The sequence below is a fragment of the Hyalella azteca genome, unplaced genomic scaffold (genome assembly GCF_000764305.2).
Source record: "Hyalella azteca isolate HAZT.00-mixed unplaced genomic scaffold, Hazt_2.0.2 contig7884, whole genome shotgun sequence".
NCBI classification, from domain to species: Eukaryota; Metazoa; Arthropoda; class Malacostraca; order Amphipoda; family Hyalellidae; genus Hyalella; species Hyalella azteca.
Window position 1 is genome coordinate 33,404 of NW_025937994.1, and position 24,984 is coordinate 58,387.

General features: G+C 37.8%; 3 protein-coding genes across 4 annotated transcripts; 2 read left to right on the top strand and 1 right to left on the bottom strand.

Moving 5' to 3' along the window:
* Positions 1-76: 76 nt before the first annotated feature.
* Positions 77-17,751, top strand: LOC108669778 (U-reduvitoxin-Pr11a-like). 2 transcript variants are annotated; one of them, XM_047881414.1, is made up of 6 exons: positions 77-88; positions 3,320-3,321; positions 14,479-14,571; positions 15,669-15,773; positions 16,692-16,805; positions 17,284-17,751. In XM_047881414.1, exons 3-6 carry the CDS (start codon positions 14,511-14,513, stop codon positions 17,289-17,291), a joined length of 288 nt encoding a protein of 95 aa, XP_047737370.1. In that variant the 5' UTR covers positions 77-88; positions 3,320-3,321; positions 14,479-14,510; the 3' UTR covers positions 17,292-17,751. The 2 variants fall into 2 exon arrangements, with proteins under 2 accessions (XP_047737370.1, XP_018012677.1); XM_018157188.2 differs by lacking the exons at positions 77-88; positions 3,320-3,321 and having other exon boundaries at positions 14,405-14,571.
* LOC108669777 (U-reduvitoxin-Pr11a) lies at positions 4,031-8,033 on the bottom strand. Its single transcript, XM_018157187.2, has 4 exons — positions 7,645-8,033; positions 7,078-7,191; positions 5,713-5,823; positions 4,031-4,472 (listed from the first exon to the last, which is right to left on the bottom strand). The coding sequence occupies exons 1-4, from the start codon at positions 7,703-7,705 to the stop codon at positions 4,465-4,467; spliced, it is 294 nt and encodes a 97-aa protein (XP_018012676.1). The 5' UTR covers positions 7,706-8,033; the 3' UTR covers positions 4,031-4,464.
* Positions 17,752-21,847: 4,096 nt separating the features above from the next.
* On the top strand, positions 21,848-23,559 carry LOC108669775 (alpha-ketoglutarate-dependent dioxygenase alkB homolog 6-like; the record flags this gene model as incomplete). Its single annotated transcript, XM_018157185.1, has 3 exons — positions 21,848-21,995; positions 22,599-22,775; positions 23,452-23,559. Coding segments are annotated over exons 1-3 (345 nt in total), but the record flags the coding sequence as incomplete, so codon positions are not given.
* Positions 23,560-24,984: the final 1,425 nt, after the last annotated feature.

Genomic DNA, 24,984 nt, shown 5'->3' on the forward strand with positions numbered 1-24,984 from the left:
GTTGAACCGACGTTAAGCAAATTCAATATAGCAAATTCATCTCACATCCATGAGAAAAATGAAAAAAATTCATATAACCACGTTTAACGTTAAGGCTACACATTTTCTTCTGAGGCAGCACAGTGAAATGATGAGTGCACGGAATATTCTCTTAATTATTTGCTAAAAATATGTTAACTTGAAAGAGTGGACAAGGACAACTCAACAATGACATAAGTGCATGAGGTTGTGGAAGTGATTTATGCTGAATTCAAAATTTCTTACTATATTTTAGCGCTTGGTCTCTTTATATTTAGCTTGGCCATTTTATCTTTAGCTTTGTCTCTTTATCTTTAGCATTGTCTCGTTATCTTTAGCTTAGTCTCATTATATTTAGCATGGTCTTTTTATCTTTAGTTTAGTGTCTTTGAATTTAGCATGGTCCCCTTATATTGAGCTTGATCTTTTCATCTCTAGCTTGGTCTCTTCATCTTAAGCATGGTCTTTTTATCTTTAGCTTATAGTGTCTTTAAATTTCGCATGATCTCTTTATTTTTTGCATGGTCTATTCATATTTAGCATGGTCTCTTAATCGTAAGCTTAGTGTCTTTATCTTTAGCTCGGTCTCTTTATCTTTAGTTTGGTCTCTTCATATTTAGCATGGTCTCTTAATCATTAGCTTAGAGTATTTATCTTTAGCTCAGTCTCTTTATCTTTACCATATAAGGGATGAGGAACAAGTTTTATCCAACAGTTATGCTTGCACATTAGTGCTGACTGCACCCATGCATTGTACGTCACTGTACGTCAGGGCGAAAATCATGATAATTTATGGCTGTACCAGGAACTAATTAACCTACATACTCGCTAGATATTTGCGAGGCTACGTTACCTATAGCGACCGCCAGTCAATACACTGCTCCTTCTATCCGTAGTGTCGTCTTCACAAATTATTTGCATGCCATGCCATTTAAGCTCCGAAATCAATCTTCATTAGCATATGAAGAGAGTTTTTTAATGCAAATAAGGTTTTTCTAATTTTAAACTACACTGCGGCAACATACGATAACAAAAAATAATTTATTATACAGGAGCAATGCTGTTTCGAACCTAATTGCAAGAAACAACATTCCAAGATTCTATTACCCAAACAAACCAATGTCTTGTGCAAATACACTATGAAGCGTCGTAGAGTTCGAGCCACGCAAAATGAAAATTCGGTAATTGGCAGGAATACTACATATGTATAACCTCATCAAGACGACTCACTTGGCTGGCTCTAAGTACATACATAAGTGCAAATTGAATACAAGATATCCTCGTATTGCCTCAAAACGTAAATAAATAGTATTGCATCAAATAGTACGTATAGAAAATCCCATTTTATGTATGCAAAGCGTTATCCATTTTGGTCGTGTACTCTGATGGTCATGTGCATTTTTTGACAAGGAAATTTGAAATTCTGGTATAAATGTATTCGTTTTCAGTCATATAAATAGTTGATATTTTTATTTCGAAATCTTTACATGAATACTTTATACATACACAGAGAATATTTGAGGAATTGCTTCTTTGAAATTCGAAAATTTTCTAAAGACGCATTATCAAAAATTACTTCATTATCAATTTAGTCTCGCTTGATATCCACTTTCCTCGGTCGTGATTTTATTCAACCCAATTAATTAATCTCCTGGAACTTTTATAGTTCTTTACAATAATTATCATTGATGTAAATATAGCAACATTTTTGTTCAATTAGAGAATGTATTGTGTGTGATGCAGATCCCACTAGAAACCTTCTTTCATATTTAAATTCTCGTATAAAAAGTGAAGCAATTAAATTTATAAATAAAAATTTCAAATGAACTATGAAATATTTCAGATTCTTGTCAGATTCTCTGTCAGATTCTTATCAGATTCACAGTCTTTTCACCAAACAAAATTATGAATGTTATGGGAATATTAGCCTATTGCTGTTTTAAGAATTGGTATATACCTCATCCCAACAGCAAAGATATGGTTTACCGTTTATCCGTTTGCAAAATAAGATATTATATTTTGATTCTTCGTCAGGGAAATTTGTTCGATTTTTTTTGCTGATTTCTTGAAAATATTTGTACAACAATATTTATTCATTGAATGTCGCCAATCGTATAAAATTTTGCGTTTATTGGAAAAATATAAGCATTCATAACCCTTTTTAGTTGATAATGATTCAATAATTTGATTTTTCTAGTCGTTTGATTACTTCTGTTTTCACCAATGAATATTTTTTATTGACCCATAAGTGTTATATTTATTAATTAAAGTCATGATGATTCTATCCTGTAATAAATCACTGCATCAAGTTTCTTCAGAAATGCGTAATTGGAAATTTCTTTAGAATGTATAATTTAAACTTTATATTGTTGCACTAATGTAATGTTTGCTAAAAGCTCCGTCTTTTGTTCGTGCTCTAAACATGCAAGTTGTTTACTCGGTTATTGTAAATTCACAAGCCATGTAACATAACATAACATAACATAGTGATGTCGGCTCTGAAGTGTAGGCCTGATGTGGCCTGTCGCCGATTCTTATTTTCTCACTATTCGCACAATTTTGATTGAACTGCACTAAAATTGAACCTTTCACTGAAATCGTTTCGGTACAAAATTCGCGAGATAAGTCAAACCGGCATAGTAAAAAGTGAGAAAGTTGGGACCCGCAAACACTACGTGCGTCCTCGATCACTGCCAGAACTCAACTCAACATGTGTAAAATAATTACAAATTAGAAATAATCTTCATTATTTGTATATCTACTCAAGGGTTATTATATTTAAAAATTACTCTTAAATCAACAAATTGCAGTCATACGAACTGAAATCTCACTCCTCTTAGCTCCTCAGCAGTAAAATGTACGGTTAGTTGGTCTAGTTGAAACTAGACTCACTATTAATGTCGTGACATTAAAATTATGTCAGGGATCAGCTATCATTCGACGTGGCTTCTCAATTACGAACAAATTTGAATTCACTTGAAGTTGTTCAGTGCAATTTTAATTAGAGAATAATATCATGACTCAGGAATGGAAGATAGAGTAACATGATCAGGCCAGCGTTTTCTGATATGATTAGAGTAGGAATTACGAATGTTAATTAGGCGAATGTGAATATGAAGATACAGGGCGAAGTAGTAGTTGTTCCTGTTCATGGGGGGAAAACTCTGGGTTGTTTAGGGTAAAAATCAAAGCAACGCTATGTTGCGGCTTGCGGAGTATATAAGTATATAAGAAGAATTCAGAACTCGCGCGTCAGAATTCAGAACACAGGAGACAGTTCTGAGCCAACGAGCCAATTGAGTGGTTGCAAGTTATTGTCTGTAGTTGGGTGTTCTGACCAAGTTGGTGGTCGGAGTATTGTTACCGTGCTAAGGCGAAACTGCTACGGGAAACATTCGCTTGCGAACGACAAGTCCTGAAACCACAAGCCGGCGCAAGCTTCATGACAGGATTCCGAAGATACCCGCGTATACCTGCATTATATGCGCTTGAGGAAAGATTTCGGGGAAACTGGTTCAGTTGACGAGTGTCAAAACACTACACACTCCATAGAATCCTCTAAAAGACTTTTAAAAGAACTTCTCAACAGTCCAACGCTCTAGCGATCAGCATCGTTTCGACTTCAGCCGTTTTACGGACCTCGGAACTGACTCCACTGAAGGTCGAGAATGTGCACTATAGCACCGCCGCATCAAAACAACCATCGAGGAGACGTTTCATCATCACCAGCAGTAGTTCGGTCACCTTCATCATCAGCAGTAATAGCACGGCAAAAAACTTAGAGTAACACCATCGCAGATGAAGGCAACTATTGTTGGCGGTTGATACATGCGTTGTAAAAAATGTATTATTTACTAAAATAACACTGATAAGTTTTATGTTATTTTATTAAACTCATGTTCAGATTTATTAACGCCACACACGAAGGATGACGTCAAAAAAAACATGGTTACTCTCACTGTCCGTACGGAAGTTTGATCGTAAATAACTGTAAAAATTAAATGCCATAATAACTCCTGCATTTTTTATTTACAAGATACATTAAAGAAAAATCACACATACATGGTAATGCCTGATTGATAGAGTAAATGTCATGGACCTGTTATGCAAGCTCGTACATTTTTGTTAGAAATCTTCATATGAATGTGTATTGACATTTACGTGATGGATTATATAGTCATCAAGCTCGGCTATTTGCTGCGAGAAGAATTTTTAAATACTTCATTAAAGAACTTAACCTCCGATGACATATTAAAGTGCCCTCGATAATATATAAATACACCACCGATGACAACACCAGCAATAGTTAGAAAAGTTTTGGCTATATCGCCATTGACGCAGTGGGAGGGTGGCATGAGCAGAGCAAAACCATCGATGACGTCGCGTCTGGCAATCGTCAACAGCGGATTGAAGGTCCTCCACCAACGAGTTTCATTTGGTTGAGCTTTATCCACCTGAAATGATTAGAATTGGACTCCATTTGATTGAGATTTTTACACGTGAAACAATAAGAATCGGACACTGTTTGGAAAGGCTTTCAGCACTTGAAACGATGAGAATTGGGCCCCATGCAAGTGACTTGGCAAGAAACCGGCGCCATAAATCAGTAACTTAGGCACAATTCTTTTATGATTAGTAAATAAACTAGATGGTGTAAACTAGAAAAAACTGTAAACTAGATGATATAAAGCTAATACGACTTTGGCATGAACTAAGTGAACGTAATTCCATACATGTTCAAAAATATCGGTTACTGTACAACTACATGAGCAAAACTTTGAAGAAAATCACACACCATCAGAGGTGGGCAGTAGCGCGCTACATGTAGCGGCCGCTACTAGCGGCCGCTACATTTTCAGTAGCGGTAGCGGTAGCGGCTCTACATTTAAGGCAATGTAGCGGTAGCGGTAGCGCCCGCTACATATTTAAGTAGCGATATGTTACTAGTGTCAACATGTTAGTTGTTACTTGTTAAGTTGTTACCAGTTGCCACTTACAGGTTTTTTTCATCTTTCAGTTTGCTTACAGTTATTTTTACACAGTTATTTTTATGTTTCACCTTCCCTACATGGATGTCTACTTTAATCTAACAATCTCAAAAATAATCCACATATATATATATATATATAAAGACTGATTTTTATATGTATATGTGGATAATTTCTTAGATTGGTAGATTAAAGTTCACATCCATGTAGGGAAGGTAAAACATAAAAATAACTAACTTTTATTTACTGTATCTAATTCTGGGGTAACCCATACTAGTTCGGTTAGGTTAATTGCAGTAAAGTTGCATTGATATATTTTAAAAATGTTTTATTATCATTAAATGTTAATGAGTAAATCCCAATAGCAGAACAATAAATATTTAGAGAGTTCCAATAATTTTGGCCATTGTAGCGGCTAATGTAGCGCGCTACATTTTACTGTAGCGGTAGCGGTAGCGCCCGTTACAATCTAGTGGGTGTAGCGGTAGCGGTAGCGCCCGCTACATTTAGAGCATGTAGCGGTAGCGGTAGCGCCGCTACATTTCCAAGTAGCGCTGCCCAGCTCTGCACACCATACAGATGTAACCGCACCATCATATCATCATTTGAAGATGAAAACTCCGTAAATTACAGCAGAGTCAGGAAATCCTATTTGATTAGCTTTATACACTGTCTATCTAGGCATGCCTATCATGTCTCAACTCACCAAGTTGACATGGCTTCTTGGTGCATTTTGGTTTCTTATTAACGCAGGTGCACCAGTCGGCGCCGACGGCCTTCCATTTACTGCCATTCTTGCACAACGGTTTTCCGCACCCTGCAGTCGTAGAGGTATTTTAAATCACTCGCTAGGTGGATTAAAATTAAGTTTATTTTTATGTGTTTTTTTTTATATATAAGCGACAAAATATGATAGATTTTTAACTGAGAAAGTAAGCTCAGGTGTTGTTGGTATAAACTAAATTAAACGAAAATATTTCAAGGAAAGCACGTGAGTTTTTTCTTTGTGTAGAGTTTTTGCGTGAGTTTTTTCTTTGCGACATTTTTCCTACCGCGTAGTCTCTAATCGATTTTACCTCTTGGATTTCAGCGATACAAATGATGAAATCTGTTTCAAAAAAATGTAGTTTATGGATAACGACTTTTTGTTGGTTGGTATCGAAATCCATTTGAAATTTTCTAAGTAACTTTACCGAGTAAACGCAAGCTCTACGAGATCAAGTTTCCTTCATGCGGCTTCCATCTTCAGCTGAAAGGCAACAGCGAACAAACACTTATTAGTTTTGCATTCCAGGATGATTGTTGCGACACTATTCCTGAGTATGGGTATTCAAGATACTCTTGTGCTAAACAGCGACGACTCGCGTAAAAATCCGAACCGCAATCAGTATTTGGAACAGTGAACTTGACAATTTCGGTTGTGATTGCTAATTCACGATAATCGTCGAGCTCACAATTACAGTTACAATGCGTGAATTGGCAACCTCAATACAGAGGAGGTACGAAGTCTAAGATACGCATCAGAGTTTGAGTTCCTATTAGCTCCATTCCACAGCGAAGACGGGTGATGTACGGGAGCCTTGGTAGTGCAGTGGTGAGAGACTCAGTCTCTCGCACCCAGCTCCCTGGTTCGAGTCCCACTGAGGAAAAGTTCTTCCGTGAAGCTCAGCTCATGGTCAACTCAGCCATTCATCCAACTCTGGTTGCTGAATGAGTACCTGGCTTATCCAGGGTGTTGTGTAATGCAAAAATGGTTCTGGCAGGTCAGCGAGCTAGTGATGGTCGTATAGTGATGGACACTGGTCGTACCAGTGGCTTTAAGTGCCCGGAAAAACTAACCTATCACCTCTTCCCTTACCTAGTTGCCACTACCAGGATGGGAAATTACACACACACACACATGCATGGGAGGTCGGATTTAATTTGCCTTGGAACACTGGTGGATATTTCCTCACATTTCAATCGCTATTTCCTGGAAATAAACTTTGTAATATTTTATTCAGACACGTGATAATGATTAAGCGCGCAGTGTTATACTTTTGAATTATTTATATTAAGGTTGTGGACTTACTGCCTGGGGGACAAGCTTTTTTCGTGCAGGCGGCGATCCGGTTGTAACAAAAGCAGGTATTGCAGCCGTCATACCATACCGATCCATCTTTGCAGTCCACATAGCGGTCATAGTCTGAGAAGAATTAAAAATTTAGAACAGTTAAATCTCGTTGCTTGATAATTCGAAGTGAATGACATATAGCAGGCTCACGCCAAGAGATTGACTCTATATGCAAGATACACATGAACGAACAATAAACACGCAGAAACAATAAAAAGAGACGGAAGGAGGCTAAATTACATGAAATGAGATCATTCGGAACTAATGAATCAATTGATGGTATCATTATTAAATAGTCATGCCGTAATATATTTTGCAATTAGCGTCATTGCCAACGAACTGATTAACATTAAGGAAGCCCATATTTTTGCCCCGATTTTTTTTAATGATAGAATATTGTGTTAGGCTCTTCGAGTGTAACAACTTAAACTTTATAAAAATAATTGAGCCGGCTTGGTAATTTATATGACTTCTTTTCATAAAATTTATGAAAAATATCTTTATGCTGAAATATTTATTTCTCACCTGCTGAAGCGACAAAGAATGCAAGGACTGAGAGTCCCAGCAATGCAAGCAAGAATCTCATGACTGATGTGCTTTAATTTATCTTGTCAAGCTCTGGAATATATCGGGAACGAAATGACTGCTTGCGAGCAAGCCGCGTTCTCAGCGCCGAATAACCTTAAAATTTGATCGATCAGCCCGGCGCTTGTCGCGTTTCAAGAAACGTACTTTTTATCGCAACAAAAATGCAATGTGGACATATGCAAAAGTTTGTTGAGATTCCTCGTGAAGCCAGTCACATGCAGATCATAATATGACTGTAAGTCGGCGAAACGAAATGTTTAGATAACTGCTCGACGTGTGCCAATCGTGATTTCCTGGTGGCAAGCGAAAAAAAAAAATCTAGAATGTATGGAGATATATTCACGTGTACCGAAAGATATTTAAGAAATCAACCAAATGCAAAATTATTTGTAGAGTTGTACGATATTAATATTTTTACTATTTTTATTGTTTTCACTATGATAATCCTCATATTATATGATAATCCTCATATATTATCCTCAGAGGTTCAGTTACACTAATAGTGATTAATTGCATTAAATAATGTAGTATGCCCAAATATGGTATGAATTATCTTTCATTCCACATAACTACTAAACTCCATAGAGAATGAAGTCACATGTCCTAATTTGCAAGATTAAAAAGTTAAAACCTTCAATTAAAAGAATAAAACTTCTTTTCCTTATAAGGCATAAATTAACGAATAACAAAGACAAAATTTTGATATTTATTTCCAAGAATAACATGGATCCCAATGGAAGGACTCAATTGTAGATATGACGTCATAAACTCTCAGATAAAACTGCGGAACGGTAGGCGATGTAATCCTCAGTTTTTTTGTGAAATCATTGAATTTGGTAGCAAAAGAAGCAGGTTAATCATGAGAATATCCACAGCTGTAACGGTGAGGGAATGAAACTCATGTAGGGGGTTCACGATAGTTGAAAGTTAACAGGATCGGTTAATTTTTTTAGATTATTACATAATTTTAAACGGAGCGAATCCAGAATTCCTAAACGGTCGCGACCCCAAGTAATTTGCATGATTATTAACTTATCTAATTACAGTGTTAGGTTTCTATACATGAATTTTGTGGCAGAGTGGCATTAAATTGCAATACGTGCTTTTTTTCCAATCACGCAATGTTGAAGTTTGTAATTATATTTTTATTTCTTAATACAACATTAAGAACAAGCGCTAATATGGCATATTCTTGGCATGGTAAATTCTTGGCTACACGAGTGTTAAACGCCTATATTTTTAAGAATTGGTACTAACTAAATGGCTATTACTTATGTATCAATTTAAAAAATTAGTCATTTTTAGAGTGAAACTTTGTCCATGAAGATGATAAAATAGAGCTCTAGAATTGAAACATGTAGCCTAGTGATGTTTCATGATAGTTTTCACTTATTTTGGCAGTCAAGTAATCGGAATTTAATTGGTTTAAAATTTTCAAATATAGGCTTTACCCTCATATTTTCGATATTTTACTAAGCATCTTTAATAATGAAAAGGATCAGATAGAGCTGTGAAACTTGGGACAAAATTCTGAAAACTATTTCATGAAGAATTTTGCTAATTGTGACTTCTAAAAATGCTCTATGGCTTTTTTGACATAGTTCCATATATGTATATGTTATTTTTCATATTTTTCACGTTTTCAAAAGAGCCTCGAATCTTAATTAAAGAAATTGAAGACTCTAGATTCTATTAGAAATAGGTTCTAAAATTTTGCACACGTAGTTTTTTTGCACTTCCACAACTTTTCCGCACTATTATGAAGCCGAACACCACAAGTTGAAAAAATATAACTTGGTACTCACTGCAGTGAGTGACAGAGAGCGCATTTTCTCGTCGACGAAAATTTGAGGTCACGGACGGACAGACAGACGGACGGACATGGCGAGCACAATATAGGGCATTTTTCCATAAATGAGAAAATGCGCTAAAAATGCTCCACCCTAACGGAAATATCCTTTCACCAGGCTGTGTTATCTTTGACAACTCTTCTGGTACTGTGCTAGTCATCTTTTATAGACCTTCAAGTGGTGGTGGTGGTGGTGGCTTCTCGTTATCTTTTATAGACGAACAAGTTTTATATCATCATCATCGAGGAAATTCATCTGCCCCCAAAGGGTGAAATTCCTTCAGGTAAGCGAGATAATTTATCATTGCTATTCATTAATTCATAGATTTACGAACATCAAATAAATTCCATTTTTATGAACCCTGACAGAATTTTGCAACAGGCTCTTTGTTTCGCAGCAGCGTGCATCCTTCCACTCGGAAGTTTGGTGAAAGTCCGAGAGTAGTTTGTGGTTACAAATCCTCATGTGTTTACCAGCAGACTAGCAGACCAGCAGACTAGCAGACCAGCAGACCAGCAGACTAGTAGACCAGCAGACCAGCAGACCAGCAGACCTAGTTAGCTTTGAGTCCGCTGTGTCACTGAGAGCTTGCCTCAGACGCGGAGTTCACAGCTTATACAGCATATGTGTCACGAGCCATACTATATCTCTCACGGACATTTGTCGAACATTTGACATGAATATATTGTAAATATGGAATTCTACCAACAATCAGTTAGGATGAAATGCCCTGCTGGAGATCCTTAATATAGTTTCTTTCGTGTTGAATTCTCACACAGCGTAAAATTTCGCAAACTTCTCGATCAAAAAATTAGTTTCTCCTAATAATTGAAAGTTCGACAAACGTGATCTTAATAATTTAGGTTAAACAACACTATCAGGGACAGAACAAGCTAAACAGTTGAATAAACACCAATTTCATATGAACGATAACTTTTATTAGTAAAAACAAGTTTTTAAAAATTCATAGAGACACACTGGCAATGAGCGATGCCAACTATAGGGAGGCGATCTCCTGCAAAACTCACGCTGTGTTTCAATATTACAAATAAATTCCAGTTTCAACTGTAGTTCATGATGAATGTCTAAACATTCACAACGAAAACATTCACTCAACTTTTTGAATGAACAGAAATAAAGCTATTAACGTTATTTCTATATTTTAAATGAGCTGCAATTAAGTTTTTAGTTTAGACAATCTTTAGAAGATGTATAGCGTGCAGATTGTGGTGCATTGAAGCGAGCAGATTGTGGCATGTAAAATCGTTATGACGTGTTTAAGCGAGCAGATTGTGACGTGTTAAACAGTGAAGCTTGTGGCGTGTTGAGTCGTGTAGATTGTGGCGCGTTGAAAGAAGTAGATTGTGGCGCTATTACTTGTGTAGATTGCTGCGTGTTGAGGCGCGTAGATTGTGGCGCTATTACTTGTGTAGATTGCTGCATGTTGAGGCGCGTAGATTGTGGCTTCGCGTACTAATCTATGAGTACTTTGCTCCTGATGTTATTAGTAGGAACCAAAATTTCTTGACTTGTTGATTTGACGTAGAAATTTTCCACCAAGTTCGTGGAAGTGCGATCACTTCCTCCAACATTCACGGGCTGAGCGAGAATCGATCGTACCACCATTGCGAAAACGACAAAGATTATGTACTTTGCAATTATGATGATGCCAAAAATCTATAAAATAGGAAATATCCTGGTCTTGTTTTGTGTTACGTCTTAAACTGATTTATGATGTCTGTCGTGCTCCCGGTCGATGTTCGGTGCGTATACCCTCTGACAAATTGACACCTAAGTGTCAATTTATGCACTTGACATGTTTTAATATGCACTTGACATAGAGATCATTTAATATGCACCTGGCAGCATACAATTTAATATGCACTTGACACACGTAGTGAAGCGTTCTGCGAAACGCTCTCAAAATTAATAGCTCGAAAAATGCCCACTCCAATTTCGAGGTCGCTTAGCTCAGGGACTAAAGACATCAAATAATCTTTTGAAATCAACAATAAATAAAATCAACCGCATCGATGAGTTGATTCTTTTGCAATACAAGTGATACCGAGTATGGTGCACAGTTTACTGTGCTTATTTGTTACAAATCTATTGGCAGCAAAGCGTCTAACGACCGATATTTGATTAAGTTTAATTTGATTAAGTTTAATTTGATTAAGTTTAATTTGATTAAGTTTAATTTGATTAAGTTTAATTTGATTAAGTTTAATTTGATTAAGTTTATTTGTATTTGTATTAAATTTATTTGAGGTATCTGATTAAGTTTAAAGTTAAAACCGGGTTTTGTTTGATGATGATACTTACATTATTTCAATCTTGATCCTTCTCTTTAGAGTGACTCTGTAGATTTACTTATCAGGTTGGTTTGGCCGCAGTGGCTGTAATGGCACGTACTGGTTCTCGATCCGGCAATAACGAAGTTAAGAAGGAGCAAGAATAAGGACACATGGAAAGATTTAACACGACCTATATTATAAATAATCTGACACAGACCTAAGTACAGAAATTGAATGAAATTATCGTCAAAAGCACGGAATAACACTGAAATAAAAACTCAGACACAGATCTACGTACAGAAATTGGACACTTACCAGGATCGAAATATATAAAAGGAAAAAATTTAAATGAGGGAGACTCAAGGTGTCGATAGGAGGTACGCAGTCAAGTTGATGAATAAACGTTAAAAACAAGGATGATCAGGTCCATTGTTCACTCATTCATTATTAATGAATATCTCATATTTCTAATAATAATAATGAGGCATTAGATTAAATGCATGCTACCACACTTAGGAAGACTATGAATGACAAAATAGAAGCCCTCAAGAATAGCGGCACCCTACAAACCACCTCGCTAGCCTGAAGGAATTCCACTATTTGGTAGCAGACGAATTTCCTCAGTGATGGTGATATAGAAGATAACGAGAAGTACAGTACCAGTATAGATGTCAAGGGCAACACAGCCTGGTGAAAAAAATTTCCGTTCGGGTGGAGCGTTTTTAGCGCATTTTCTCATTTATGGAAAAAATGCACTATTGTGCTCGCCATGTCCGTCTGTCCGTCTGTCCGTGACCTCAAGTTTTCGTCGACCAGAAAATGCGCTCTCTGTCACTCACTGCAGTGAGTACTACTGAGTTACATTTTTTCAACTTCCTGGAGTTCGGTCTTAAAATTGTGCAGAAAAGTTCGGCAAGCGCAAAAAAACAATGTTTGCAAAATTTTAGATCACTATGTTAATTTCTTGACGATTCGAGAGTCGGTTGTGAATGTAAAAAATACGAATAATAAAATATGTATGAAAACATGCCCAAAAACCCATTAGCATTTTTAGCGGTCACAATTAGCAAAAATCGTCATGAAAGAGTTTTTAGAATATTCGTCCCAATTAAGTTTCACAGCTTTATCTGATTATCCTAATTATTAAAGAAACATAGTAATATTTTGAAAATATGAAGGTAAATCATATATTTGAAAGTTGTAAACGAATTAAATTTTGATTACTTGTCGCAATCGAAAGAAATAAAAACTATCATGAAACATCACTAGGATACATGTTTCAATTTCTAGAACTCTATTTTATCATATTCATGGACGAAGGATCACACTAAAAATGACTAATTATTCTAAAATTAGTACTTAAGTAGAAACCATTAAGTACAAATTCGTAAATAATATGAGCAATTAACACTCGCGTAGCCATGAATATGCCATGCCAAGATTATGCCATGCCATGAATATGTCATCTTAGCTCTAGTCCTTAATGTTGTATTAACAAGAAAAATATTATTACGACCCTCACCATCGCGTGGTTGGAACAAAAGTGTGTATTACAAATTAACTGCCACTGAATTCCTGTATAAAAACTCAATACTATAATTAAATAATTATTTAATCATGCAAATTACTTCTGGTCGCAACCGTATCCAATTCTGGATTCGCATCGTTTAAAATTATGTAATAATCTAGCAGCTCCACCAAAATGAGTTCTATATTCACTCACTGTTTCAGCTGTGGATATTCTCAAGTTTAACCTGCTTCTTTTGCTACCTAATTTTTTTCAGCAATTTCACCTAAAACGGGGGAATTTTTGCTTACCGTGGCGCAGTTTTATATGAAAGATAATTCATGACGTCATATCTACGACAATTGAATCTTTCTATATTTGTATCCTTGATATTCTTGGAAATAATTAAAAATTCTGTCTTTGTTATTCGTTAATTTATGCCTTATAAGGGAAAGAAGTTTTATCTTTTTTTATTGAATTTTTTTTTAACTTTTTAATCTTACAAAATTGTACCTGTGACTTCATTCTCTATGGAGTTTCATAGTTATGTGTAGGTGGAAGATATGTGTAGGTGGAAGATATGTGTAGGTGGAAGATATGTGTAGGTGGAAGATAATTCCTACCATGCTCGGGCATACTACATTATTTAATGCAATTATTCACTATTAGTGTAAATGAACAGCTGCTGATAATTGCCGTTTATTTTCATAGTGAAAACAATAAAAATTGTACAAATATTAATGTCTTACAACTCTACAAATAATTTTGCATATGGTCCATTTCTTAAATATCTTTCGGGACACGTAAATATTTCTTCATACATTCTCGAATTTTTTTCCGCCTGCGACCGGCAAATCACGATCTGTTATGGCACACGTCGAGCTGTTAGCCAAACATTGGCTATGCGCGGACTTACAGTCATATTATGATAAGCATGTGACTAAGCCATGAGGAATCTCAACAATTTTTTGTATATGTCCACATTGCATTTTTGTTGCAAGATAAAGTACGTTTATTAAAACACGACAAGCGCCGGACTGATCGGTCTCATTTTAAGGTTATTCGGCGCCGAGAACGCGGCTTGCTCGCAAGCAGTCATTTCGTTCCCGATATATTCCAGAGCTTGACAAGATAAATTAAAGCACATCAGTCATGAGATTCTTGCATGCATTGCTGGGACTCTCAGTCCTTGCATTCTTCGTCACCACAGCAGGTGAGAAATAAATATTTCAGCCTCATAAATTAAGAGAAAATTAATTCCATAATTTCCCAAGCATACTCAATTATTGAGTTCAAATTGACCCTAACGCAATATGCTATCATTTAAAAAAAATCTGGGCCAAAATAGGGGCTTCTTTTAATCAGTTTCGTAGCAACGGTAGACCTACTAATTCCAAATATATCACGACATGAATATTTCTCGTTAATTTCGTTGGTGTGGGATAATAATATATGTCAGTAGTATAAAAAAGCACATCATTGTCTAGGGTACAAAATATTTTCGGTAAAATACTACTAATTTTTATGCGCTGGGCAAATCACCTTATTAAAAGTTTATTCAGTTTACAACAGAATTCGCACCTCATTTCATTTGATTATATTAATTATCTATATCGACCACGGTCTCGGAAGTTTCTGAAGCATCAAGTTATTTATACATTGTATTTGTTTAATATCTTTATTTAATATATATTCTTGGTAAAAGTTCGTGGCGCTGAAGCTCAGTTCACCAACATTGAGTCCCAGCAGACGAGCTGCAGAACTTATTTGGTATTTGAGAATTATTGAGATTTTCTCCAAATTTTATCATTATATTATGCAGATGCGTAGAAAGTTTGATACCTTCATTTATACATTACTTCCGAATGATCACATTTTAAGTTACCCAGTCACCTTCCGTATCCTCGGTTATTATTTATGCGTGTTTATCGTTCGTAAATGTATGATTTGCTGATAGAATAGAATAGAAGTGTCGGCGTTGAAGAAATAGGCCCATGGCCTGTTGCCGATTCTTGAACTTTTCGTGACTTGATTCACAAGGGATCCGGCCTTTGGAACCCGATCTTTCCATAGCTGACGATTGATTGAGATAGCTGCTGGACTTATTGCCTGATCCGTTATTTGCTAGGCATTTTAAGACTGAACATATGCTCCTGTATAGCTTCGTCTAGTCTGATTTTGAAGATGAAGATAGAGTCAATCTCTTGACGTTAGCCTGTTATATATCATTCACTTCAAATTATCTAGCGCTGTGAGATTTATCTGTTCTAAATTTTGAATTCTTCAGTTGACTTTTGAATTCATTTTCAGGCTCAGTGGTCTGCGAAAGTGGATCGAAATGGTATGACGGCTGCAATCTCTGCACGTGTGTCAACCGAAGCGCCGCCTGTTCTCACGTACAGTGTGCCCCAGGCAGTCAGTCCGCAACCTTAAGATAAATATATAAATAAATACTACGTACACTGCGTGCTCAAGCATTATAACGAGTCTGACTAAATTATTTCAAACTTTTTACAGGAGATAGCGATTGAAATGTGAGGAAATATTCACCAATGTTCCAAGTCAAAATAAATCCGACCTCTCATACATATATCACCCGTCATCGCTGTGGAGTAAATTGATACATAATTGAAAATCAAACATTGATGTGTGTATCTTAGACTTCGTACCTCCTCTCTACTGGAGTTTCAAACTCACGGATGGTAACTGTAATCGATGATCAATAATTAGCACCCGCGACCGAAATTGTCAAGTTCACTGTTCCAAATACTGATTGCGATTCGGACTTTTACGCGAGTCGTTGCTGTGTAGCACGAGAGAATACTCTTATTCAGGAATAGTGTCGCGAAAATCATCCTGGAATGTAATACTGCACAATTATTTGTTCACTGTTGCCTTTGAGCTGAAGATGTGGCCGCATGAAGGAAACAAGATCTCGTAGAGCTTGCGTTTACTAAGTAAAGTTACTTAGGAAATTTCAAGCGGATTTCGATTCCAAGCCAACAAAAAGTCGTTACCTATAAATTAAATTTGTCTGGAATGGAATTTATGATTTTTATCGCTGAATTCCAAGCGGTAAAATCAAGATCGGAGAATACGTGGTCGGAAAAAACGTCCTAAGAATAATCAAATTCTAAATAAATTTAAAAGACAAAATCTCACGTACATTTCATGAGATTTTTCGTTAAATTAAGTTTATGCCAACTAAACCAGAGCTTGCGTTCTCAGTTAAAAATCTGTCAAATCTAGTCCCTTATATTTAAAAAACACACAAAAAATTAATTTTAATCATCTATCGTGTAGGTGTAATTTAAAATACCTCTATGACTGCAGACCTGCGCGGCAAACCGTGGTGCGCGAACGGCAGTAAATGGATGCCCGACGGCTGCAACTGGTGCTCCTGCTACAATAAGATAGCAAGATGCTCCAGGAAGCTATGCCCGCTTGGTAAGTTGAGTTGCTAGATAGACAGTGTATAAAGCTGATCAAATAGGTTTTCCTGACTCAGCTGTATTTTACGTAGTTTTCATCTTCAAATGATGATACAATGGTCCGGTTACATCATTATGGTGTGTGATTTTCGTCACGTTTTGCTCATGTACCAGCAACCGATATATGGGAAATTACCCGGAATTACGTTCACGTAGTACATGTCATATAGGTTTTGTTACAGCTGTGCTATCTGAATTCCGGTATTAATTTTCACCTTATTAAAGTCGTGTCAGCTTTACATCATCCAGTTCTTTTCATCACAAAGTAATTGTCCCTAAGTTACTAATTTATGGCACCGTTTTCTTGCCATGTCGCTTTCATGGGATCCAATTCTAATCGTTTGAGTGCTGAAAGCTTACCCAAACAGGGTACGGTTCTTACCGTTTCAGGTGTAAAATCTCAACTAAATGGAGTCCAATTCTAATAATTTCAGGTGGATAAAGCTCAACCAAATGAAATTCGTGGGTGGAGGACCTTCAATCCGTTGTTGACGATTGCCAGACGCTACGACATCGATGGTTTTGCTCTGCTCATGCCACCCATTCACAGCGTCAATGACAATATAGCCAACACTTTTCTAACTATTGCTGGTGTTGTCAGCGATGGTGTATTTATTTATTATCGGGAGTGCTTTAATATGTCATAGGAGGTTAAATCCTTTAATAAATTATTTAACAATTCTTTCTTCAGCTCATAGCCGAGCTTGATTACTATATAATCCATCACGTAAATGTCAATACACATTCTTCATACCCAAAGTCTTGGAAGCAATTAAAAAAAGAATACACAATCATATGAAGATTTCTGACTAAAATGTTATAAGAGCTTGCATAACAGGTCCATGACATTTACTCTAGCAATCAGGCATTACCACGTAGGTGTGATTTTTCTTTTATGTATCTTGTAAATGAAAAATGCAGCAGTTCCGCATTTTTATTTGTCATTTAATTTCCGATTAAACTTCCGTACGTCCAGTGAGAGTAACCATGTTTTTTTTACATCATCCTTCCTGTGTGTCGTTAATACAGGGTCCGCCATATTTATGGCAACGGATGTTTGCTATATAAAAATAAATTGGTTTCTAGGAGACTTTTCTTTCATAATGAAGCTTAATATCATCTCTTAATTCGTCTATTATATATTGCAGAAGTCTAAGGTGTCTAAATTTACTATTACTTATGGCAGTAGATGAAATGCAATTGTAACCCTTCATGAAAAGGGGGAGAGTAATCCAGTCATTGCAAAAAAGCTCCAAATTCGTCGTGAAACTGTGTAGAAGGTGATAAAAAATTCAAGGAAACTGGTAAAACACGCAATCTACCTGGTCAAGGAAGGAAACAAAGTGTGCGAACAAAACCAATGGTCAAAAACACGAGGGAGAAGTTGAGGAGTAACTCTCGTCGCTCAGCTGCAAAATTGGCTGCAGAAGCAGGAGTCAGTCACTGCAGAAGCAGGAGTCAGTCAGACATCAATGCGTAGAGTCCTCAAAGATGACCTCAAAACCTCCCCTTACAAGATGCAAACAAGGCATGAATTAACAGACCGTCATGAACGAATGAGGCTCGAAAGGTGCCAGCACATTCTGGATCTCATTGAGGATGGCACGCTGCCCAACTTGGTGTTCAGTGACGAGAAAAAATTACGTAATTTAGCGAAGCTGCGGATGTTGCTCGTCGAAGGACGATAGATTTTGGAACAGAACTATGCTCTCTGAAACCTAACCCCAGATGTTGTGAGCTAAAAGTGACCGTCTGGTGGTGCAGAGCAGGATGCAGAACTCCGGGTCGCCTGCTGAAGACAACCACTGCCCTGGATGTAATAGACAGACATGATTCCTGCCTTCCGGAACGTAGCCTTCAACACTTCAAGCCGTCCGTATCTAGGCAGTGGGTCGAACCAGCCCATGGTCGAACGGCCACTTGTCGAAGGACGATAAATTTTGGAACAGAACTATGCTATCTGAAACCTAACCTCAGATGCTGTGAACGTAAAATTACGTAATTTAACGATGCCCGGAATTCAGATTCGATCCGCGGCCATGTGGTGCACGGCAGGTTCTATACGAGGCCGGAGGAAGACAAAGCCGAGTGGTTCATTGCCTGTTGGTGGATGTCCGGAGAGATCCAAGGCGTTCGATTCAGGGCTTATTGGTGCACAAAATGGGTGGTGCACGGCTGCGCTCCCTGCAGTTCCACGGGCGACCTGGGCTGGTTGGTCGCAGTCCGTTGTCCGCAAGTTACAGTTCGAGCTAAAGTCAGGGTATGAAGTGATGATTCGATGCAACGTTCAGTGGTGGACAACCATTACTCTTTTGGGCTATTCGCTTCAGAATGTGATGGCGTAAAGCTCCCAATATTTAAAGCAAGATGATGTCACTAGCTGGTTACCGAGGGTGGCTTAATCCGCGGCTGATTGGTGGTCATCCGGAAATATGCTAGGCGTTCCTTTCAAGGCTGATTGGTGCACAAATTTGGTGGTGCACGGCTGCGTGCTCCTTGCAACATCACGTCAGCACCTACGAAGCACACATTGCTGCCCCTGTAACAACGTTCATCACAACAACGTTCATCACAACAACGTGCAACTCCACCTGCCCCTGTAACAACGTTCATCGTAACAACGTGCAACTCCACGTGCCCTGTAACGGGTACGCAGCCGTGCACCACCAAATTTGTGCGCCAATCAGTCCTGAAAAGAACGCCTAGCGTATTTCCGGATGACCACCAATCAGCCACGGATGAAACCATCTGTCGGTAACCAGCCCGTGACATCATCTTGCTTTGAATATTAGGAACTTTACGCCACCATATTCTGAAGCGAATAGCCCAGATAGTAATGGTTGTCCACCACTGAACGTTGCATCGAATCATCACTTCATACCCTGATTTTAGCTCGAACTGTAACTTGCGGACAACGGACTGCGACCAACCAGCCCAGGTAGCCAGTGGAACTGCATGCATCCTTCCGTGCACCACCAGACGGTTACTTTTAGCTCACAACATCCGGGGTTCAGTTTCAGATAGCATAGTCCTCTTCCAAAATCTATCGTCTTTCGACGAGCGACTTCCGCACATTCGCTAAATTACGTAACTTTTAGTTCACAGCATCTGAGGTTAGGTTCCAGATAGCATAGTTCTGTTTCAAAATTTATAGTCGTACGACGCGTAGCCGTTCGACCGTAGGCTGATTCGACACACGGGACAGATACGGACGGCTCCGGCACGCTCCGTCCAGGTGGTGAAAAATTTTTTCGCGTGTTGGCAGACGATACTGGGCCATACGACGTCAGCCTTATTTTCCTGTGGGCTGATTGATCTAATTCAATGGACGTGATCTGTCTGGTGGCTTACGGCTGATAATGTTACAGTCAAGAAGTGTTGTAGGCTACGTTCTTCAGGGAAGGGATCATGATAGTCCATTCGAAGCATGGCAGTGGTGGTCTCCGACAGTCGTCCCCCCCTGTAAGTTGTAACAACGTTCATCACAACTCAACGTGCAACTCCACGTGCCCTGTAAGAACGTTCATCATAACAACGTGCAACTCCACGTGCCCTGTAACAACGTTCATCATAACTCAAGTTGCAACTCCACGTGCCTCTCGTAACACTACGTAATTCTCACCACGCACGTGCAAATCCACGTGCCTCTTGCAACTCCACCCAGTCTCCACGTATTAAGTTGCCTGTCGTAGACCGTGATGTACTATTGCATAGGTACTTTAGTAAGTCACAGGTACTTTAGTAAGTCAGTCAAGTGCTATAGTGGTGATTATGCACGGTTTCTCTTAGCAGACAGTAAATTCGATTTATACTTCTAAATATTACTGTTCAACGAGTTCATATATTGAAAACTGATGTTCCTGCCATTTATCTCGTAATCACGATCTGCCTGACACTGGCAGTGCCTGCCGTCGCCCGGTCGCCGGCCCGGTTGCAACCTGGACTCAGTCTACCACTGCCAGTCTGCCACAGTCTGGGTGACCAGTGTTGCCAGGTTTTTTCTTGGTGAGAATACCAGATTGCCTAGCTCAAAATACTAGAAATATACCAGAAATTCTATCGTTCAAAAACAGACTAATACCTGCAAATTTAATAAAACTATTCGTCAGAAACGTTGGTTAGAAAAAAAATATTATTGAGAGATTTTATCAATCGTTATAGGGAATGCACAAGCATGTTTCCTGCTTCCACTGTGAACAACCTCTCGCGCTTGTTTCAGGCGCCAGCCTCAGCAGGTAACCAGCACGCAGGCAACCTGCTTCCTCTGTGAACCTCTCGCGCTTGTTTCAGGCGCCAGCCTCAGCAGGTAACCAGCACGCTGGCAACCGGCTTTCACTGTGTACGTACCCTTAGGCTTAGCTCAGTCAGCTGGCTTAGCCTAAATAGCCTGGCAGCAGGCACAATATGGCATATAAGACATACCGTATCATTGAGTCTTGCATAGTGGCAGACCAGAGATTTTTTAGAATCTGTTCATTTTTTATTCTCTTATTTACTCAATATTGGACATTTTAAACCAAAATCTTATGTATGTATGATAATCAGATAAAGCTGCCTGCCATGCTGGTATCCATGAACATGATTTCTGATACATTATTGGTCTCTTTATTATTGGCTAGGACTCAAAATTTAAGTTGAGATAGAGTGTAAAAACTCTCTGGCCTCCCGCCTCTGCTTCGCCACTATGCCTTGAGCAGTTGAGCTCCTATAGGCTATAGCCATATAGGACTATTCTTAATATCTGCCAGTGCCTGCCATTACCGTATATATACTATCTCAAGCCTTCAAGGCCCAAGGGTAGGGGACTAGGGGTAGCTATTAGCCTATCTGCCTATGGTCTAGGCCACAGTTGCTTGCTGTAGCGTGGCCATGCGCACAGCTTGCGGTTACTTGTCTGTGCGCGGCGACATCCTAGGGCCCTAGGCCTAGACTCTTAGAGTCCACTCAGTCCAGGCTCCAGCCCCGGAGCCCCAGGGATTGCTTAGTACTGGCAAAAGCTTGGATTTTTCATATGCCAAGTGGTCTGTGGATTTTTAGTTTCTATCATTTATAGGAAAATTCATTACAGGGCACAGTTCAATACTTAATGGATTTATTAGATAGTAAGATGGATGATCAGGATCTTACTCCATATGAAGTCACTCAGGTGAGAATGGTTGAATTTTTTGTATAATTTGAAAAATTATTGACCATGTCACCATGCTAGTGCTGCTATTAAGAAACCTCTTTTAATCAGTTATATTATAATTATGTTACATAAACATTTTTATTAAGGGATGACTTGAAGTTGCTATATTATTCCTAAAGTCTTCCAGAAATCTCTCAAATTTGTCTCCAAAGTTTATTTAAATTTTCCCAAAAGTTTTGTTCAGCATAATTGTTTTTGGATTAATGAGAATAGAATACTGCTCCAGCCATCCCATTCCCCTGAAACATTATGCTCAGTGCTGACTGTTTTTTTGTGAATCTTAATTATGTTTATTGTTTCATATGTTTGGTTGTCATAACTGATACGTATTAACTAATATTTTTATCCTAAAATTGACAATATATTTTGAGAGAAATGCCTCTATCTGTTCTATCATGAACTTATGAAGTTGTAAGATCAAATAAGAATTCAAATTTTCTGGCATTGTTTTCTATATAATCAACTGGTGAATAGACATACAGCCTGCAGGTTAATTTTCAAGTCAAGTATGGTTAATAATATAAACACATGATTAATTATTACTTTTCATTGCAACAACAGGCCCCAAAGGCTGTGTACTACCTGAGTAATTTCCTGACACAAGATGAGGAGTCTAAATTGTGGCAGGGAGTATATGCGGCTCCAAAGCCTAAGTGGACAGTGTTGAGCCACAGACGTCTCCAGAACTGGGGAGGCAAACCACATGAGAAGGGCATGGTGCCTGAACATATGCCTCAGGTTAGTGATAACCATGCTATTCTAAGCATGCTTATGGAATGCTGTCATATATAGGTATACATGGTGTTGATATTTAATTGCAGGCAATAATTTATTTTTATTTTACTTCTTTCATGTTTTCTGTGCAATAAATGTTCTGTAAAAGCATTGAAGGAGAGATGATGCCATTTCATATATGCAATGTTGTCTTGAGACATGTTAAATGTCTTAAAATGTTTCATTTTAAGCTCACAAAATGGCGAATTTGTTCTTTTACAACAGGTGTGGAAGAACCATTGTGCCCATACTGAGAATTCAAAGTACTTGTATCTCAGTATGGGCTTGTACTTGTATTCATCATCATCTCTTGAAGGACTTGGATTGATTTCCTTGCAGTGTGGGAGAAGTCCACTGTTTATTTTATTTTTTAATTTTAATGTCATGTAGAATTATATTCTATAAATTCTTTCTTAGCGCATTTTCTCATTTATGGAAAAAATGCACTATTGTGCTCGCCATGTCCGTCTGTCTGTCCGTCTCTCCGTGACCTCAAGTTTTCGTCGACGAGAAAATGCGCTCTGTCACTCACTGTAGTGAGTACTGAGTTGTATTTTTTTCTATAACTTGTTCCAGTCACTAAGAAAAGTTTGTAATGGTTGAATTAAAAATGTGTGATGACCTTATCATCTCTGGGCAGTGGTTGCAAGAGCTCGTCACCACCAGAGTGTCAGGCCTGGGCATCTTTGGGGGCATGGATGCCAACCATGTCCTGGTGAATGAATACTGCCCTGGCCAAGGCATCATGGTGGGTATAGTTTGCTGCTTAATGACTAACGATATTCATTTTAGTTGCTTTTCTTTTGAGAAAGCTTGAATTTGCCAGTGAGTATTGTTCACAATGGTATCTTAAGGAATAAAAACTTTGAAGCCTATTATCTACAGACAAATAGTGTGTATGGAGGTGATCGTAGTGAAATTATTTGCATAGTGCTTAACAAAATTTTTGATGTTCATATTTATCATTTGATAAAATTATTATCAAAATGATAGAATAAATGAAATTCATGAGATGATGTGCAAGTTTTTTTCCTTTTTAATAATGTGTAAAAAACTTTATGAATTTACATGTAGAATGAAATTCAAGTTTCCTTATGTCCTTCAACAAATCTGCTAAGTAAAAGCTTGTCTGTTGGCCTGTATGATTGACTGATGAATTTTTATTTCAGACAGCTAATAATTTAATCCATTTTGTTTTCTTTGTTAGAACAGTAGCCTTAATAAAATACTTAAAAAAAAACCTTTTTAAAAAACCACGTTTTTCTTGTGTACTAAAAAGTAGAAAATAAATTATAGTTCACCCCAAAAAAACGTGTGTCGGGCAGATTTATGATTAAAGCGAAAAGCACACAACACTTAAATTTTGGAAATTTGATGGTGAACGTACAGCCCGATCCACGTTTTTTTGGGGCGAACCATAATTTATTTTCTACTTTTTAGTCCACAAGAAAAACGTGGTTTTTTAAAAAGTTTTTTTTTAAGTATTTTATTTTCTACTTTTTTGTCCACAAGAAAAACGATTAAGACTTGATTAAGTATGACTTGACGTACGTATCGATGATACGCAGCGTTAGCGCCTGCTCGTCTATAACGTGAGCGCCCGCACGTCATACTATATAAATACTATATATATACTTTACTCAATTAAAATAATTTAGGTATCTAATTACTAATTTTTATGATTGTATCTGAAATTGTTAGGCGAAAATAGCCTGCATGCCGAATTTCAGATCTCTAGAACAATCAGAAGTGGGCTAATTTTCGTTGTCAATGTTAACAACAAACAAACAAACAAACGCGAAGCTAACCTAACAAACAAACAAACGCGAAGCTAAGCTAAGAAAAACGTGTTAATAAAAGCTGAACTGCATTGAGGCAGTTGGAATTCTATTGATTTTAAAACTTACTGGTAGTATTCAACTAATTGAGCCATCTGGTCTGTGACTGAACCATCCTGTGTGTTCTTGTGCCTTGCTGAAGCATTCATTGTGCAGTAGTTACTGACTGAATATTCTATCTGCTTACTTTGCGTATAGCACCATTTTGTAAATATACATCAATTTGAATTGTAAATTCAACGACGACTAAGTTCACCCATGACTGAGTTCACCCATGACTGAGTTCACCCATGACTAAGTTCACCCATGACTAAGTTCACCCATGACTAAGTTCA

Coding starts and splice junctions, on each gene's coding strand:
- LOC108669778 (XM_047881414.1), top strand. CDS start 14,511: ATGAGATTCTTGCATGCATTGCTGGGACTCTCAGTCCTTGCATTCTTC. Junction 14,572..15,668: donor ATTCTTCGTCACCACAGCAG/GTGAGAAATAAA, acceptor ATTCATTTTCAG/GCTCAGTGGTCTGCGAAAGT. Junction 15,774..16,691: donor CGTACAGTGTGCCCCAGGCA/GTCAGTCCGCAA, acceptor CTATGACTGCAG/ACCTGCGCGGCAAACCGTGG.
- LOC108669777 (XM_018157187.2), bottom strand. CDS start 7,705: ATGAGATTCTTGCTTGCATTGCTGGGACTCTCAGTCCTTGCATTCTTT. Junction 7,192..7,644: donor ATTCTTTGTCGCTTCAGCAG/GTGAGAAATAAA, acceptor AATTCTTCTCAG/ACTATGACCGCTATGTGGAC. Junction 5,824..7,077: donor AAAAGCTTGTCCCCCAGGCA/GTAAGTCCACAA, acceptor CTACGACTGCAG/GGTGCGGAAAACCGTTGTGC.